Source organism: Oncorhynchus clarkii, chromosome 31, assembly GCF_045791955.1.
Source record: "Oncorhynchus clarkii lewisi isolate Uvic-CL-2024 chromosome 31, UVic_Ocla_1.0, whole genome shotgun sequence".
Classification (NCBI taxonomy): Eukaryota; Metazoa; Chordata; class Actinopteri; order Salmoniformes; family Salmonidae; genus Oncorhynchus; species Oncorhynchus clarkii.
Genome location: NC_092177.1, coordinates 42,903,491 through 42,921,172, shown reverse-complemented (window position 1 = coordinate 42,921,172; position 17,682 = coordinate 42,903,491). Strand labels below are relative to the sequence as shown.

Sequence of the window (17,682 nt, the reverse complement as noted above, 5' to 3'; positions counted from 1 at the left end):
CCTCCTAGGAACATCAGTTTTTTATGATTGAGCTTTTTCCAGCTACCCCCCTGTGGCCAAAGCTCCTCAATAATGTAACATTCCAATGTCCTGGGTGTGTTCACTGCCATTTAGAAAAGATAGGCTGCTTTATCTCTAGAATTTTGCTCAGTCATGCTGCATTAACAGGAGCATATGTCATTGTGAGGAATTGAACTGTTGTTTCTGTCTGCACTGCAGAATGGACTCAGATCATCACAAAGTACCTGTGGGAACAGTTGCAGAAGGTGGCCGAGTTCTACCGCCAGTCTCCCAGCCAGGGCTGTGGCTCTCCTCTCCCGGCCACCTCGGCCGAGGTGGACACGGCCATGAAGCAGTGGGAGTACAATGAGAAGCTGGCCATGTTCATGTTCCAGGTTGGATGGTCCTTTGGTTTGTCTGTTTCTTTGTCTGTTTGTCTGCCTGTGTTGGGTTGCATGTCTGTCTTCAGGTTTTCATATGTCTGCCTGCCTCAACCAGGGACCTATGTCTGATGAGTTTGTGATAAGCAAACTGCAATTATTTTCACTGAACAGTTTGAAATTGAGTTGTTACTTGTTAGAATTGTTACTTTGATGTTAACTTTACACAGTTGTCTGCAATGGCTGTTGTGATAGTATAGTCCTATTTCACTATGTCACTGTATAATTAATTAGTGGTTCGTTGAAGGGGAAAATGTCATGAAACTTCTAGCAAGTTAGCTTATTGTTAGGGGGCCAGTCATTTATTTGTTAAACTAAACCATGAGGTAAGCGATAAGACAATGTATGGATTTTATGATTAAGGCCAGATGCAAACATAGCATCACAAACAAGCAAAAACGGTTCACTTTGGATACGAGCATATCCAAAACATGATACAGACAGACACCACCATGCTTGAAAATATGAAGATTGGTACTTGGTGATGTTGGATTTTCTCCAAACATGCTTTGTATTTAGGACAAAAAGTACCTTTCTTTGCCATATTTTTTGCAGTATTACTTTAGTGCCTTATTCCAAACAGGATACATGTTTTGGAATATTTTTTATTCTGTACAGGTTAGTACTGTGGTGTAACTACAATGTTCATCCATCCTCAGTTTTCTCCCTTCACAGCTATTAAACTCTAACTGTTTTAAAATCACCATTGCCCTCATCGTGACATCCCTGAGCAGTTTCCTTCCTCTCCGGCAACTGAGTTAAGGACACCTGTATCTTTGTAGTGACTGGGTGTATTGATACACCACCCAAAGCATAGTTAATAACTTCACCATGCTCAAAGGGATATTCAGTGTCTGCTTTTTCTACAAATAGGTGCCCTTCTTTGCGTGGCATTTTAAAACCTCCCTGAATTAATAGTGAAATGGAGTAATTTCATAGGATTAATTTACGCTAAATACTTTGTTGTAGAAGACCAAGCAATAACAAACGGTTGTTTGCTTGCGTCCAGGATGGCATGCTAGACAGACACGAGTTCCTCACGTGGGTGTTGGAATGCTCCGAGAAGGTCCGACCTGGAGAGGACGAGCTTCTGAAGCTGCTACTGCCCCTCCTGCTACAGGTAATGCCTATATACCATCCATACAGCACCCATCATCTTAATAATTTGGTGGTTGCTTATTTTTTTCCTATTTCACCCAAGTGTGTATTGGAAATCTGTTTTTTGCATATCCCAGCTCCCCCTGAGACACCTATGGAGACTTGAGGTCACGGCCAGGGTCTGCTATTATCAATTAGTGTTAAGTGCCTTGCTTGAGCACATCGGCAGATGTTTTACCTTGTCAGTGCAGGGATTCAAACTAGCGACCTTTCTCCTAGACTATCTTTCTCCTACTGCAGTGATGGATTTCATTCTCCATGTTACAAACCACACATTTCATGTGGAAAGAGTAACTTAAGGAGACACTCGAGATGTAATTTATCTTCAAGAATCAGGAAATGTCCAGGGTTTATGGCATCTTCTAATTATACATTTGGGGGCATTATAAGCTACTTTTTCAAACTAACTTTTGTGCAGAAATGGTACATTGTTAATATGACACTCTCAGGGTGACGCCAAGCACCAAGTTCATTAGCAGTCTTCTAACAATAACCTAAGTAACGAACAATATTTCAGTAATATTCCCCTGGCGGTGCAGTTTAATCCACTTGGAAGTAAATGCACTGAGTTACAGGTTAACTTTTACAGGTTAGTCATTGAAGCTGACTTAGCTACCCTCTCCTCTATTTTTTTCCCCGTATTCCATTGTTGTGATCACATATCAGCTCTGAAGAGTGTGTACTGACCTTGTGAGTCATGTCCCCTCCTTCAGTACTTAGGGGAATTTGTGCAGTCGGCCTACCTGTCCCGGAGGCTGGCCTATTTCTGCACGCGCCGCCTCAACCTGCTGCTAAGTGACGGGAGCCTGGGGCCCGGCGCCGGGGGACACCCGGCCCACAGCATCCTGGCACAGCCAGGGAACGCCCTGCCCCCCATGCCCACCTCCCAGCCCGCAGGGGGCAATCAGCCCCAGACCCCCTTTACAGACTTCTACATCTGCCCTCAACACAGGCCCTTGGTGTTTGGGCTCAGCTGCATGCTACAGGTACACAAACACGCTCAATAGCCTTCCCACTGAACTGAATGGATTGCTTATTACTGCTACTGCAGTACTATTAATATTACTGCTAAGCCATCAGGCTAGTATGGTACATGACTAAGTTGGTGAACTAGCTTTGGTAACATGTTCAGTGTTGTGATTGTTTCTGATTTTCCATGTTATATTTACAGTGCCTTCGGAAAGTATTCAGACCCCTTGACTTTTTCCACTTTTTGTTAGGTTACAGCCTTTTTTTATAATTGATTAAATCTGGTTCTGGCTAGGCCACTAAAGTTCATTTAGAGATTTGTCCCGAAGCTACTCCTGTGCTGTCTTGGCTGTGTGCTTATGGCTGTTGTCCTGTTGAAGGTGAATCTTAGCCCCAGTTTGAGGTCCTGAGCTCTCTGGAGCAGGTTTTCATCAATGATCTTTCTGTACTTTGTTCCATTAATCTTTTCCTCGATCCTGACTCGTCTTTCATTCCCCTGCCGCTGAAAATCACTGACACAGCATGATGCTGCCACCACCATACTTCACCGTTGGGATATGCCAAGTTTATTCCAGACGTGACGTCTGGCATTCAGGCCAAAGAGTTCAATCTTGGTTTCATCAGACCAGAGAATCTTGTTTCTCATGGTCAGAGAGTCCTTTAGGTGTATTTTGGCAAACTCCAAGCGGGCTGTCATGTGCCTTTTACTGAGGAGTGGCTTCTGTCTGCCACCACTATCATAAAGGCCTATCTGGCACCACTATCATAAAGGCCTGAATGGTAGAGTGCTGTAGAGATGGTTGTCCTTCTGGAGGGTTCTCCCATCTCCACAGAGGAACTTTAGAGCTCTGTCAGAGTGACCGTCGGGTTCTTGGTCACCTCCCTGACCAAGGCCCTTCTCCCCTAATCGCTCAGTTTGGCCGGGCAGCCAAGAGTTGCCGCTTTCTAGGCAAGCCACACTGAAGCATGCATTAGAGCACCAGCTGTTCCGGACGACTGTGTGATCACGCTCTCGGTAGCCAATGTGAGCAAGACCTTTAACTTCTTATGGGCAGGTGGGACGGTAGCGTCCCACCCGGCCAACATCCGGTGAAATAGCGTGAAATTCAAAAATAACATTTAACATTCTTTAAAAAATGTGTTTACATCAAAATAAAGCTTAACTTCTTGTTAATCCTGCCGCGGTGTCAGATTTCAAAAAGGCTTTACGGCGAAAGCAAACCATGCTATTATCTGAGGACAGCGCCCCGCATACAAACACACAATCATATTTCAACCATGCAGGTGCACCACAAAAGTCACAAATAGCGATATAATTCATGCCTTACTTTTGAAGATCTGCTTCTGTTGGCACTCCAAAATGTCACAGAAACATCACAAATGGTCCTTTTGTTCGATAATATCCGTCTTTATGTCCCAAAAATGTCCAATTTATTTGGCGCATTTGATTCAGACATGCCTACAAAGTATCTAATAAATGCGCATCAAAACAGTAGAGTCCACCTGGAGTGACACTTACAATGAATAGCACTACTTCTTCATTTCTCAAAAGAAAAACATTGAACTATTTCTAAAGACTGTTGACATCTAATGGAAGCCATAGGAACTGCAGCCAGGTTCCTAATAATAAGGGTATCCCATAGGAAAAAAAATGGAAAATCCTATGACCTCAAACAAACCTATCATGTTCCACTGTGTTCTTGTCGACCTTCAATGCTTAGGTCCCCAATAAATTAGGGTTACCTGCCTTGTTCAAGGAAACATCAACAGATTTTTTTTTTTACATTGTCGGGTATTCAAACTGGTGACCTTTCGGTTACTGGCCCAATGCTCTAACAGCTAGGTTATATGCTGCCCTATTGTCAGTCACATCCCTAAATTCTTATTCTCCCCGTCTTGGTTTCGTCAGAGTATTATGCTGTGCTGTCCCAGTGCCCTGGTGTGGCACTACTCTCTGACAGATAGCCGGAACAAGACTGGTTCCCCACTGGACCTATTGCCCATCTCCCCCTCCAACCTGCCCATGCCAGGGGGCAACGGCACCTTTACACAGCAGGTAAGGCCCAGAGTCTGGTTCTTGTCAAGGTTTCTTCCCACCTAGGGAGATATTCCATGCCACTGTACCTTTGGCATTAGGTTTGGATTATGATCCTGCTGTTTGCTGCGCAGCACTTTGAGACTAATGCATTTGTTGATTGATTGAAAGGTTAACATCATTGCATGCCTCTTGCCTACTAGATTGAGATTTGTATTTGTCCTCTCAGCTGTCCTATTTGTATTAAGGATTTCCATTAGCTGCTGCCAAGGTAGGGTCCAGCAACATTAAGGCAGTTCTATACAATTTAAAATATTACATGACATGTTCTTGACTTGGGGATTGTGAAGAGACCTATGATGGCATGTCTTGTGGGGTATGCATGGATGTCAGAGCTGTGTGCTAGTATTTTAAACAGACACCTCGGTGCATTTAGCATGTCAACACTTACAAAGACAAGTAGTGATGAAGTCAATCTCTCCTCCACTTTGAGCCATGAGATATTTACATCCATATCTGCTTATCTCAGTCTTATCTATGCTTTTACATCAGGTCCGTGCAAAGGTGCGAGAAATAGAGGAGCAGGTCAAGGACCGAGGGCAGGCTGTGGAGTTCCGCTGGTCCTTTGATAAATGTCAGGAGACAACTGCTGGTAAAGAAACCGCTGTTAAGAGGCACCTATAAAATGACATAATACATCCAGACAATGACTCTATGGGCTGTTTTCCCTGACAAAGATTGAGACTAGTCTTGGACTAAAAACCTATTTCAATGGAGATTCTCCATTGAGCATGCTTTTTGTCCAGCACTAGGCTTGACCTGTGTTTGGGTTATCCAGCCCTAGGTGCGTAAGGGAAATGGAAATGAGCAACATTTAGTATTTTACCTCACAATTATTTTTCTGCTTTCACCAGGCTTCACCATTGGGAGGGTCCTACACACCTTGGAGGTTCTAGACAACCACAGCTTTGAGAAGTCAGACTTCAGCAATTCCCTGGATTCCCTTTACAACCGCATCTTTGGCTCGGGCCAGAACAAAGACGGTCACGAGGTAATTTTTTCCCAATCAATATTGTAGTGGTCTCTAAGATGAGCACTCCTGCATATGTCAAGTCTGAAGACTTTAATGATTTGCACTTGCAGATGAAAAGCCAAAATGTAAAGTTTGAGTAAGAGCCCAACAAACACTGCGGCGAAAAGAAAATCTGCTTCCTCAGATTCCATTTGGACTAGTCATTACAGTATATTTTTTATTTTATTGAACCTTTATTTAACTTGGCAAGTCAGTTAAGAACAAATTCTGATTTACAATGACGGCCTAGGAACAGTGGGTTAACTGTCTTGTTCAGGGGCAGAACGACAGATTTTTACCTTGTCAGCTCAGGGATTTGATCTAGCAGCCTTTCAGTTACTGACCCAACGCTCTAACCACTAAGCTACCTGCCCAATAACACATAATTTCTTCTTCTGTGGACAATTAACTGTGTTCTATTCGACTCTTTTCTATTTTATTACATTCTAGAAACACTACGTAGAATTCTCCAGACACAGGTTTCCGTGCTGTATGGTCTTTGCCCTGACATGTTTCTCTATGTGTAGATGTCCCCTGATGACGACGCAGTGGTGACCTTGCTGTGTGAGTGGGCGGTGTGCTGCAAGAGGTCTGGCCGCCACAGGGCCATGGTGGTGGCCAAGCTACTGGAGAAGAGACAGGCGGAGATCGAAGCCGAGGTGAAGGAGAGGCGCACACACACACACACAAAAAGCACACACACACAAAAAGCACCGTGACTGCTCCATAATGACATGGGGCCCATGAGTCACTCAGCCACAGCTGTTCCTGAGGATTCTCCTTTGTTGCCTCTTGAAAACATGTCTCTCGTGCAAAAGAGATTTTAACCTTGAGATTACATAAAGGATGAAGATGGCCACACCCCTTTAAATAACAAGTTTTTACATTCTGTCATAAGATGAGGTATAGGTTTTTGTATTTCCAGAAGGCAAACATTTTCTTTGCAATGTTGTCTAAATCGTTTAATGAAATTGTACTACCCCTGTAAGGTATATTTGCTCAATTGCAGTGGTTCTCACACTATGCGTATGATTGAGAGTTCACAGAGGTGCGGTGAGTCAGAGGTGGTGGATGAGAAAGGCTCGGTGTCATCGGGCTCTCTCTCGGCGGCCACCCTGCCTGTGTTTCAGGACGTGCTCCTACAGTTCCTGGACACTCAGGCCCCCGTGCTCAGTGAGTCTGCCCTTCACTTCATTCATACTACTATTTAATTATATTCCCTTATTTTGGTTGTCTGCAGCTCTGTCCCTAATGGCACCCTATTCTCTATAATGTACTACTTTTCACCAGGGCCCTGGTCAAAAGTAGTGCACTATAAATGCAATATAGGGTGCCGTTTAGGAGCCAGCTTGGCTCTCTGCATTTCTTAATATTGTTCCTTATTCCAGCACCCTTTTGGATTTACCGTCTCCCGTTGTTATGCACTACTATGTCTCTGGGACTTGAGCTATGCTGTACTGCGCTGGTCTAGTTACACATCCACCCTATTGCTGAAAAGGACAATGTGGAAAGAAAACATCCGCAACAGCACAGTATTGTTCGAGTCGGCACGATAGTGGGGAATGGGTATTGGGTTTGCTAAACTTAATAAGGGTCCTGTGCGGCTTAGTTGGTAGAGCATGGCGCTTGCATCAGGATAATACGTTTGATTCTTGCTTGGGCCACCCGTACAAAAATGTATGTGTGCACTACTGTTAGTTGCTTTGGATAAAAGTGTTTGCTAAATGTCATATCATATTATAAACCTTTGTTACTGCTGCTAATGCTGGAGTGTATAGTAACAAACTATCTCCCTCTGTCTCTCCTCCTTAGCTGAGCCGAGCAACGAGAGCGAGCGGGTGGAGTTCTCCAACCAGGTGCTGCTCTTCTGCGAGCTCATCCGCCACGATGTCTTCTCCCACAACATCTACATGTGCACGCTCATCTCCCGCGGCGACCTTGCCTCTGACTCTCACCTGCCTCGCCCCCGTTCCCCTAGCGATGAGCCCTCAGACGAATCAGAGCGCAAGGAGGCTGGCAGCAGTGTCAAGAATGAGGCATGTTATGTGGAGGTGGCTGCTGTTTGTTTATTGTGCATGATGAATCACCCTACATTTACATTTGAGTCGTTTAGCAGATGCTGTTATCCAGAGCAATTTACAGGATAAATTAGGGTTAAGTCTCTTGCTCATGGGCACATTGACAGATTTTTCACATAGTCGTCTCGGGGATTCGAACCAGCGTCCTTACGGTTACTGGCCCAACCTGCCGCCCCATCAGTAATAACTAATTGCTTTTGAATTAATTTGGGGAATAAATATTGTCTTTTTTTCTTTTCGCAGGACACTGGTCTCTCAGAGTCAATGGAGATTGATCCCAACTCGAGTACTAATTTCGATGAGGTAAGCATCATGTCTCAGAAATTGGCAGCCACTGTAATGTGCACTAGTGAATATTCTCCCTGGCACAACTATATAGTATTCTTAACTGTACTTCATCCTACTTTCCCATTGACCTCTGGATAACCTTTCCATCATGTGTACAGCCCTATTAATTTTAGCTGTCTCTTTTTTTGTAGATGTTTTCTCCCCCCATGTACTGTGAGTCAAAGGGCAGCCCCTCCCCCGAGAAGACTGCCCAGGATCCTGCCTTTCCATTGGTGTACGAGCAGCCCCGCCACATCCAGTATGCCACCCACTTCCCCATCCCCCAGGCAAGCAGTCCGGAGAGAGGTTTTTGCTAGCTCAGATGGATTTTAATTCTGGGTTATCAGTGCAAATCTAGACATGTTAGCCCTCTGGGCAAAAGCCTAGGCTCTGGGAGTGAAGTTTACTCATCACCCAGTAAAGCTTTGTGAACTACTTTCGCTACATTGGTAACAAACGTTTACAGATTTTCTGGTAATGCTTTTCACACAACCTCCACTACATATCCTATGCACAAATGTACTCACTATTTGACACAGTTATCCCTTTGAGCTAAAGACTAGGCATTCGCTAAGGGTGCTAACACAAGTCTGCAGATCTGAGATAACACATAACCTTCCGCTTTCAAGGAGAGGGACACTAATCAGGATACTTAAAAGAAATTACGCTTTGCCCTCAGACGAACCATCGAACAGGCAAAGTGTCAAAGATTGAATCCTACTTCAGCGGCTCTAACGCTCGTCGGATGTGGCTGGGCTTGCAAACTATTATGGACTACAAAGGGAAACCCAGCCGCGAGCTGCCCAGTGACGCGAGCCTACCAGATGAGCTAAATGCCTTTTATGCTCGCTTCGGGGCAAGAAACACTGAAGCATGCATGAGAGCAACAGCTGTTCTGGACGACTGTGATCATGCTCTCCGTAGCTGATGTGAGTAATCGTAGTCCTGATGTCATAGTTATTTTCGGTCATAAGAGATGGTAGCGGCAACATTATGTACAAAATACAGTTGAAGTCGGAAGTTTACATACACTTAGGTTGGAATCCTTTAAAACTGGTTTTCAACCTCTCCACAAATTTCTTGTCAACAAACTATAGATTTGGCAAGTCGGTTAGGACATCTACTTTGTATGATACAAGTAATTTTTCCAACAATTGTTTACAGACAGATTATTTCACTTATAATTCACTTTATCACAATTCCAGTGGGTCAGAAGTGTACATACAATAAGTTGATGGTGCCTTTAAACAGCTTGGAAATTCCAGAAAATAATTTCATGGCTTTAGAAGCTTCTGATAGGCAATTGACATAATTTGAGTCAATTGGAGGTGTACCTGTGGATGTATTTCAAGGCCTACCTTCAAACTCAGTGCCTCTTTGCTTAACATCATGGGAAAATCAAAAGAAATCAGGCAAGACCTCAGAAAAAAAATTGTAGACCTCCACAAGTCTGCTTCATCCTTGGGAGCAGTTTCCAAATGCCTGAAGGTACCACGTTCATCTGTACAAACAATTGTACGCAAGGGACCACGCAGCCGTCATACCGTTCAGGAAGGAGACGCGTTCTGTCTCCTAGAAATTAACGCACTTTGGTGCGAAAAGTGCAAATCAATCCCAGAACAACAGCAATGGACCTTGTGAAGATGAATTGTTTGGCCATAATGACCATCGTTATGTTTGGAAGAAAAAGGGGGAGGCTTGCAAGCCAAAGAACACCATCCCAACCGTGAAGCACGGGCGTGGCAGCGTCATGTTGTGGGGGTGCTTTGCTGCAGGAGGGACTAGTGCACTTCACATAATAGATAGCATCATGAGGCGGGAAATGTATGTGGATATATTGAAGCAACATCTTAAGACATCTGTCAGTAAGTTAAAGCTTGGTCGCAAATGGGTCTTCCAAATGGACAATGACCCCAAGCATACTTCCAAAGTTGTGGCAAAATGGCTTAAGGACAACAAAGTCAAGGTATTGGAGTGGCCATCATAAAGCCCTGACGTCAATCCTATAGAAAAGTTGTGGGCAGAACTAAATAAGCGTGTGCGAGCAAGGAGGCCTACAAACCTGACTCAGTTACACCAGCCAAAATTCACCAAACTTATTGTGGGAAGCTTGTGGAAGGCGACCCAAAACGTTTGACCCAAGTTAAACAATTTAATGCAATGCTACCAAATACAAATTGAGTGTATGTAAACTTCTGACCCACTGGGAATGTGATGAAAGAAATAAATAAAAGCTGAAATAAATAATTATCCTATTATTCTGACATTTCACATTCTTAAAATAAAGTGGTGATCCTAATTTACTAATTTTTACTGGGATTAAATGTTAGTCAAATACGTTTTTCACGATTCCTAAGGTGTATGTAAACTTCCGACTTCAACTGCAAGTAAAAAAATAAGTTACAAACGAAAAACCACAATCGGCTGGGGGCGCGCAAAATGTCTGCCTTCTCCGGCGCCATCTGATGTGAGTAAGACTTCTTTAAACAGGTCAACATTCACAAGGCCGTGGGGCCAGATGGATTACAAGGACTTGTACTCAGATTATGCGTGGACCAACTGGCAAGTGTCTTCACTGACATTTTCAACCTCTCCCTGACCGAGTCTGTAGTACCTACATGTTTCATGCAGACCACCATAGTCCCTAGGCCCCAAAAAGCAAAGGTAGCCTGCCTAAATGACTACTGCCCCGTAGCACTCACGTCAGTAGCCATGAAGTGCTTCGAAGGGCTGGTCATGGTTCACATTAACACCATCATCCCGGAAACCCTAGTCGGACTCCTATTTGCGTATCGCCCCAACAAATCCACAAATGCCACAATCTCTATCGCGTTTCACACTGCCCTTTTCCACCTGGACAAAAGGTACACCTGTGTGAGAATGCTGTTCATTGACCACAGCTCAGCGCTCAACACCATAGTGCCCTCCAAGCTCATCACTAAGCTAAGGACCCTGGGACTAAACACCTCCCTCTACAACTGGATCCTGGACTACCAGGTGGTAAGGGTAAGCAACAACACACCTGCCATGCTGATCCTCAACACGGTGGCAAGTCAGGAGTGCGTGCTTAGTCCCCTCTTGTACTCCCTGTTCACTCATGACTCCATGGCCAAACACCGTTCCAACACCATCATTAAGTTGGCTGACGACACAACAGTGGTAGGTCTGATCACTGTGGTAGGTCTGATCACCGTGGTGCCAGGACAACAACCTCTCCCTCAACGTGAGCAACCCAAAAGATCTGATCGTAGGACTACAGGAAAAAGAGGGCCCAACATGCCCCCATCAAAGGGGCTGTAGTGGAGTAGGTCGAGAGTTTCAAGTTCCTTTTGTGTCCATGTCCCCAAAAAACTATCATGGTCCAAACACACCAAGACAGTCGTGAAGAGGGCACGACAACGCCTTTTCCCCCTTAAGGAGACTGAAAAGATTTGGCGTGGGTCCCCAGATCCTCCAAGTTATACCGCTGTACCATCAAGTGCATCACCACCTGGTATGGCAACTGCTTGGCCTCCGACCATAAGGTGCTACAGAGGGTGGAGCGTATGGCCCAGTACATCACTGGGGCCAAGCTTCCTGACATCCAGGACCTATATACTAGGCGTTGTCAGAGGAAGGACCAACAATTCTAGTCACCCAAGTCAGACTGTTCTCTTTTTACACTGCTTCTACTTAATGTTTATTATCCATGCATAGTCACTTTACCCCTACCTAAATGTAAAAATTACCTTGACTAACCTGTGCCCCCGCACATTGACTCGGTACCGGTACCCCCTGCATATAGCCTCGTTATTGTTACGTTTTTATAAAATGTTGTACTTTTTTATTTAGTAGATTTTTTTCGATAATCTATTCCTTGAACTACATTGTTGGTTAATGGCATATAAGTAAGCATTGTATTCGGCACGTGAAAAATAACGTTTTGATTTGAACAAGCGGGTGCATCTGTGAACTACCTGTGAACTACCTCCACTATGCATGTGTTGACTCACTCCTTGACACAGTTAGCATTCTGAGCTAAAGTTTAGGCTAGGGTTGGGCAACTGCAGATAAATATTTTTTATTGGCGAGTTAGTCTAGCGACCAGCTACCTTTTTAACTTGTAGTAATCTGACCGGGGAGCCCCAATTAGATTTTTTTAGTCGCACTTTGATATCATATTAAAAACTATAAACATTTCTCTCAACCTAATGGCAAAATATCTAGAATTGCAGGAAATTTGCTGTAAAACTGAAATTCTGTCCCATGACAAAATGTGCTAAATCTCATCTGCCCCATGGCATAATGAATTGCAGCAAACTTGCTTTATAACTTTAACATTTTCTCTATGCCCCATGTTAAAATGTGTAGAATTGCAGAAAATGTACTCAAACTTTCTTCTACACTGTCAATATGGGGGGGGGGGGGCTAGGGCTAGCTCTGGGTGGGTATGGTTGTGGGTACTCAGACCCATGGGCCAGTATGGCCACTCATGATGAGTTCAGATTTTTTGTAACCCCAGCCCCTGCAAAGTTGCCCATCCCTGGTCTAGGCATTAGCGTTAAGGGCCAACATAAGTCTTCAGATCTCAGGCTACATAAACTACTTCCACTACTCAACGCGTAGTGCATACATTGACTGACTTGTTGTTCCCAGGAGGAGAGTGCCAGTCACGAGTGCAACCAGCGCCTGGTGGTGCTCTACGGCGTGGGAAAGCAGCGAGACGAAGCAAGGCACGCTATCAAGAAAATCACCAAAGACATCTTGAAGGTGCTCAACCGCAAAAGCACAGCAGAGACCGGTAAGACCCTTACTGGTGGTTTACATGCTTTACGATTGATGATGGTAACTGCTTGTATTATCTTATCTATGGGGCTTCTGTTTTCCCTCGTGCAAAATGGTATGTATTTCTCTCTGCAGTTGCTTTTAGCATGTTCCACATAGAGGGATAAGAAAGACTATGCTCGTTCTGGAAACTCGAGACTCTGACATGACTGCGCACCAGTCGTGATGTTCAACCATAGATTTATGGAGCTCTCAGCAGATGTGCTCCCTGTATATCACACTGCATATAATGTTTGTGCAGATTGCAGCGAGCCGTTATCTTTTTAACATTGTTTTTTTTTTATGGATGCTGTCCCTTTTTTTTTTTAATGCTGACTCAGCTCTCGGGCTACCTCACAAATAGTGCACTATTCCTACATAGAGCTCGCAACCTTCATTCAATTTTAATTTTCATCCTGTCCGGTTTCTATGCTAATAGCTGTCAGTTGCTGACACCCATCTTATTTCTCAGAACATGTGACCTTAACAAGGGTTATTTGAAAAGTGATAATTACTCAGGCTGAAGTGCTTTAGCTTACTTCATTCAAGTAATTTCTTCTCTTTTCCTTTTAATATTTGAATTGTGTTATTTGAGCACAATCTATTTTATAATGTGAATTTTAAGTGCATGGGGTGCCATTTGGGGCATAAACATGTCATCAGACGAGCTCTAACCTTTGAGAATGGCCCTATATATAATAGTCGATTTTCTTTTCTCTCTCAGGAGGAGATGAAGGACAGAAGAGGAAGAGGAGTAAGCCCGAGGCCTTCCCCACAGCAGAGGACATCTTCTCCAAATTTCAGCACCTCTCCCACTTTGACCAGCACCAGGTCACCTCTCAGGTGAGCGACACTCCTCCCATAGCAGTCCAGTCTCACCTTTTTTTAATGGTGCTTCAAAACTTGCTAGTGGAATCCTCTGAAGTTATTCAGTAAAAATAGATACTGATGATATGCAATTCAATTAAATGATTCCTATAAAACCACATCTTTCACTACAAACTGATATTTTCAATTACTTTTATTTTGATACTGGAGTTTGCAATGTTATGGATATTCACAGTTATGTATTTACAGTAGGCCTGTTTCCCTTCTCTATGACTAGGTGTCCAGGAATGTTCTTGAACAGATCACCAGCTTTGCCTTAGGGATGTCCTATCACCTGCCCCTGGTCCAGCACATCCAGTTCATATTTGACCTCATGGAGTACTCCCTTAACATTAGTGGCCTCATCGACTTTGCCATTCAGGTACAGCTTTATCTCTAATGTCAATGCATTTAATCGTAGCATTTAATTACACTTTTCGTAGTGATAGTTATATTTTCTATTTTATTCCCTGAATGGTTTTAATATTTGTATAATTAACCTTCTCTTGTGTCTCTAGCTGCTGAACGAGCTGAGCCTGGTGGAGGCAGAGCTGCTGCTCAAGTCGTCCAGCCTGGTGGGCAGCTACACCACGGGCTTGTGTCTGTGCATCGTGGCCGTGCTGCGGAGGTACCACTCCTGCCTCATCCTCAACCCCGAGCAGACGGCGCAGGTCTTTGACGGGTAAGTCACACAAGCTTAACTATTCACCTTTTATAGCCTGGGTGCTAATGCCATCCAACCCTTAGTCATTCACATCAATAGCCTGGGGCGCTATCCAACCCCTAGGCATTCAGCTCTATTATATAGCCAGTCTGAATCGACTTTAGCCATTGTATGGGCAAGGCAGTTACATAGCGTTATTGAATGCAGAAACAGTCAGGTACCTAGGCTATTCACTGACAATAAACCCGTCTCTGTTTTATTCAGACCTAGGTCATCAAAAAGTATAGCTAAAGCAAATACTTTGGAGTCAAATGCACCCCTCAAATACTTTGGAGTTTGCACTTTTGGGACTATTGCAATGGTCACCTTGTATCCTGCAAACTCAATTCAACCTGTCTTCCATATCTCATTTAGTACAGGAAGCGTTCTGTCCTTTGTTGTTTTGCATTAACGTGTTGAATTATTTTCATTAACCAGGTTGCGCATCGTGGTGAAGTCAGGGGTGAACCCTGCAGACTGCTCCTCAGCTGAGCGCTGCATCCTGGCCTACCTGTATGACCTCTATACCTCCTGCAGTCACCTCAAGAGCAAGTTTGGAGAGATCTTCAGGTTAAACATGAACATGGACCATCAACTGTTCAATGCAGTTTTATTGTATTCTACCATTTCCATGACATTGTTTTAGTGGGCCAAGTCAAGTAAACATTGTGTTGAAACCAAAATATTTGGCCCCACATGGTAGCCGTCTAATGATTCTAAAAACAATCCGTGTCCTTCCTCTCCCTCAGACCCATGTATTTAGAGAGTTGGGGCAACTTGTAGAATTTTGAATATTTGTTACATTCTTTAGACATTCAGTTACATTGCATTGTTTAATATCCCCCATGTAATGTTAATTGGGAGCTAACATTGCTGCCATAGAATGTTGTAGTGCCATGTAAATGAATCATAATGCAGAAACATCAATGTCCAGGCTCTCTAAATATATGTCTCTCCCTCCCTGGTCCAGTGAGTTCTGCTCCAAGGTAAAGAACTCCATCTACTGTAACATCGACCCATCAGACTCCAATATGCTGTGGGACCCTGTGTTCATGATGGAGGCCATCGCCAACCCGTCGGCCCACAACTTCAACCACAGCATGGTGGGTAAGATCCTCAACGACAGCCCCGCCAATCGCTACAGTTTTGTCTGCAATGTCCTCATGGATGTGTGCGTGGACCACCGGGACCCCGAGAGGCAAGCACTGTTTTTCTATAAAACCGTTATCAATAATTGATTGCGGATATGTCCAGATGCATTAAAACAATTCAGGAGTCTTGACTGTCAACTAACCAGTTATGCGTATATTATATGAATTATATAGTAAGGTGTTATGAGTTTAATACCCATCTCTGTGTGTCTATTTATACAGAGTGAATGACATTGGGATCCTGTGTGCGGAGATGACTGCGTACTGTCGCTCTCTGAGTGCTGAGTGGCTGGGCGTCCTCAAGGCCCTCTGCTGCTCCTCCAACAATGGCAACTGTGGCTTCAATGACCTGCTGTGCAACGTGGATGTGAGTGTGTTCACACGCACTCGGCACACCTACACGCGCACACTGCGCAATAGCCCTGCAGACTGGGGGAGTGGGTGGGGGTGACATGGAAGCAGATAGCTGACTAGTGGTGGCTATTCAGCAGCCTGATGATCTGGGGGTAGAATCTATTGGCCAGACTTACAGATTTTGCCATGATGTTCCTATACTGCAACGGTCTGAGTGATGGAAACGGGAAGAACAGACCATGGCTTGGGTGGCTGGGTGCCCTGATGATTTTATTGGCCTTCCTGTGACACCTGGCGTTGTAGGTGTCCTGGAGGGCAGGCAGTGTGCATCCAATAATGTATTCGGTTGAGCGTACCACCCTCTATAATGCCTTGCGATCCACGGCGGTGGAGTTGCCATACCAGACTGTGATTCAGCCCGACAGTATGCTCTCGATGTTGTTCCTGTTGAACACTGTGAAGGCCCTTGGAGACGGGCTGAATTTCTTCAGCATTGAGATGTGTATGTCGAGGATCTTGCCAGTTTTACCGTCTCCACGGCGGCCCAGTTTATGAGGATGGGGGCGTGCCCAGCCTAGTTCCTCCTGAAGTCCACAATCAGCTCATTTGTTTTTCTGACGTTACGGGAGAGGTTGTTTACCTGGTACCGCGGCATCAGAGTGTTTACCTCCTCCAAGTAGGCCGTCTTATTGTTGTTGGCAATTAGGCCTACAACTTTTGAGGCCACGCAGTCGGGTATTCAGGGAGTACAGGAGGGGATTGAGGATGACCCCTTGTGGAGAATCAGTGTCGGAGGTAATGTTGCTTACCTTCACCACCTGGGGGTGGCCCGTCAGGATGTCCGGACCCAGTTGCATTAGGAGTTCAGGGCCATGAGCTTTGTGGTGAGCTAAGCGGGCACTATGGTATTGAAGGCCGAGCTGTAGTCAATGAACAGCATCCTCACATATGCATTCCTTTTGTCCAGGTGGGTGAGGGCAGTATGCAGTGCAATGGCGATTGGGTCAGCCGTGGATCGGTCAGGGCAGTAGGGGAATTGGAGAGGGTCGACTGTCGGAGGGGGGGGATGCGGTGATGTGGTCGTTGACTCTCAAAGCACTTCATGATGATGAAATGCGTGTTGGGTCGGTAGTCTTTCAGTTTCTTTCCCTTTCTTGGGAATGGGGATGATATTGGACATTTGAAGCGGCCTGAGCTAGAGAGATTAAAAATGTCCGAACACACAACAGCCAGCTGGTATGCACATGCTCTGAGGACACGGCTAGGGATGCCGTTTGGAACAACAGCCTTACGATGGTTAAAATGTTTGAATGAATTAAGTTGGTCTTTGAGAGACCGTAAGTGGGTAAATCTATAAATATTGGGACCAATGTGTGACACTGGGATCAACATTTTAAAAATGGTTTGAAACAAAAATAAAAAGAAATTTCATGCAATTCCCCGTTTACTTTGAGGAGCAAATGTGCAAATTGGCCCATAACTGTGGGCTACCCTATGACCATACTGTTCATTCTAAAAGTATTCAGACCCCTTGACTTTTTCCAAATTGTATGTTACGGCCTTATCCTAAAAATGGATTAAATTGTTTTTTTCCCCCTCATCAATCTACACACACTACCCCATAATGACAAAGCAAAAAAAGTTATTTTGAAATGTTTAAAAAAAAGATTTTAAAAAGATTTTTAAAAAGATCACATTTACATAAGAATTCAGATCCTTTACACA

General features: G+C 44.4%; 1 protein-coding gene across 2 annotated transcripts in view; it reads left to right on the top strand.

Moving 5' to 3' along the window:
- LOC139390519 (mediator of RNA polymerase II transcription subunit 12-like) overlaps positions 1-17,682 on the top strand; it is a 98,243-nt gene that overhangs the window by 2,509 nt on the left and 78,052 nt on the right. Inside the window, exons 5-22 of one of the 2 annotated variants that reach the window (XM_071137678.1) lie at positions 220-395; positions 1,450-1,560; positions 2,312-2,584; positions 4,477-4,623; positions 5,155-5,254; positions 5,517-5,653; positions 6,202-6,333; positions 6,721-6,847; positions 7,487-7,710; positions 7,996-8,055; positions 8,232-8,366; positions 12,715-12,859; positions 13,607-13,725; positions 13,988-14,131; positions 14,268-14,431; positions 14,891-15,022; positions 15,423-15,650; positions 15,826-15,970. In XM_071137678.1, coding sequence (XP_070993779.1) covers positions 220-395; positions 1,450-1,560; positions 2,312-2,584; positions 4,477-4,623; positions 5,155-5,254; positions 5,517-5,653; positions 6,202-6,333; positions 6,721-6,847; positions 7,487-7,710; positions 7,996-8,055; positions 8,232-8,366; positions 12,715-12,859; positions 13,607-13,725; positions 13,988-14,131; positions 14,268-14,431; positions 14,891-15,022; positions 15,423-15,650; positions 15,826-15,970 — 2,699 coding nt within the window. Of the gene's footprint in view, positions 1-219; positions 396-1,449; positions 1,561-2,311; positions 2,585-4,476; positions 4,624-5,154; positions 5,255-5,516; positions 5,654-6,201; positions 6,334-6,720; positions 6,848-7,486; positions 7,726-7,995; positions 8,056-8,231; positions 8,367-12,714; positions 12,860-13,606; positions 13,726-13,987; positions 14,132-14,267; positions 14,432-14,890; positions 15,023-15,422; positions 15,651-15,825; positions 15,971-17,682 lie in introns of both variants that reach the window. The other variant, XM_071137677.1, reaches the window with a different exon arrangement.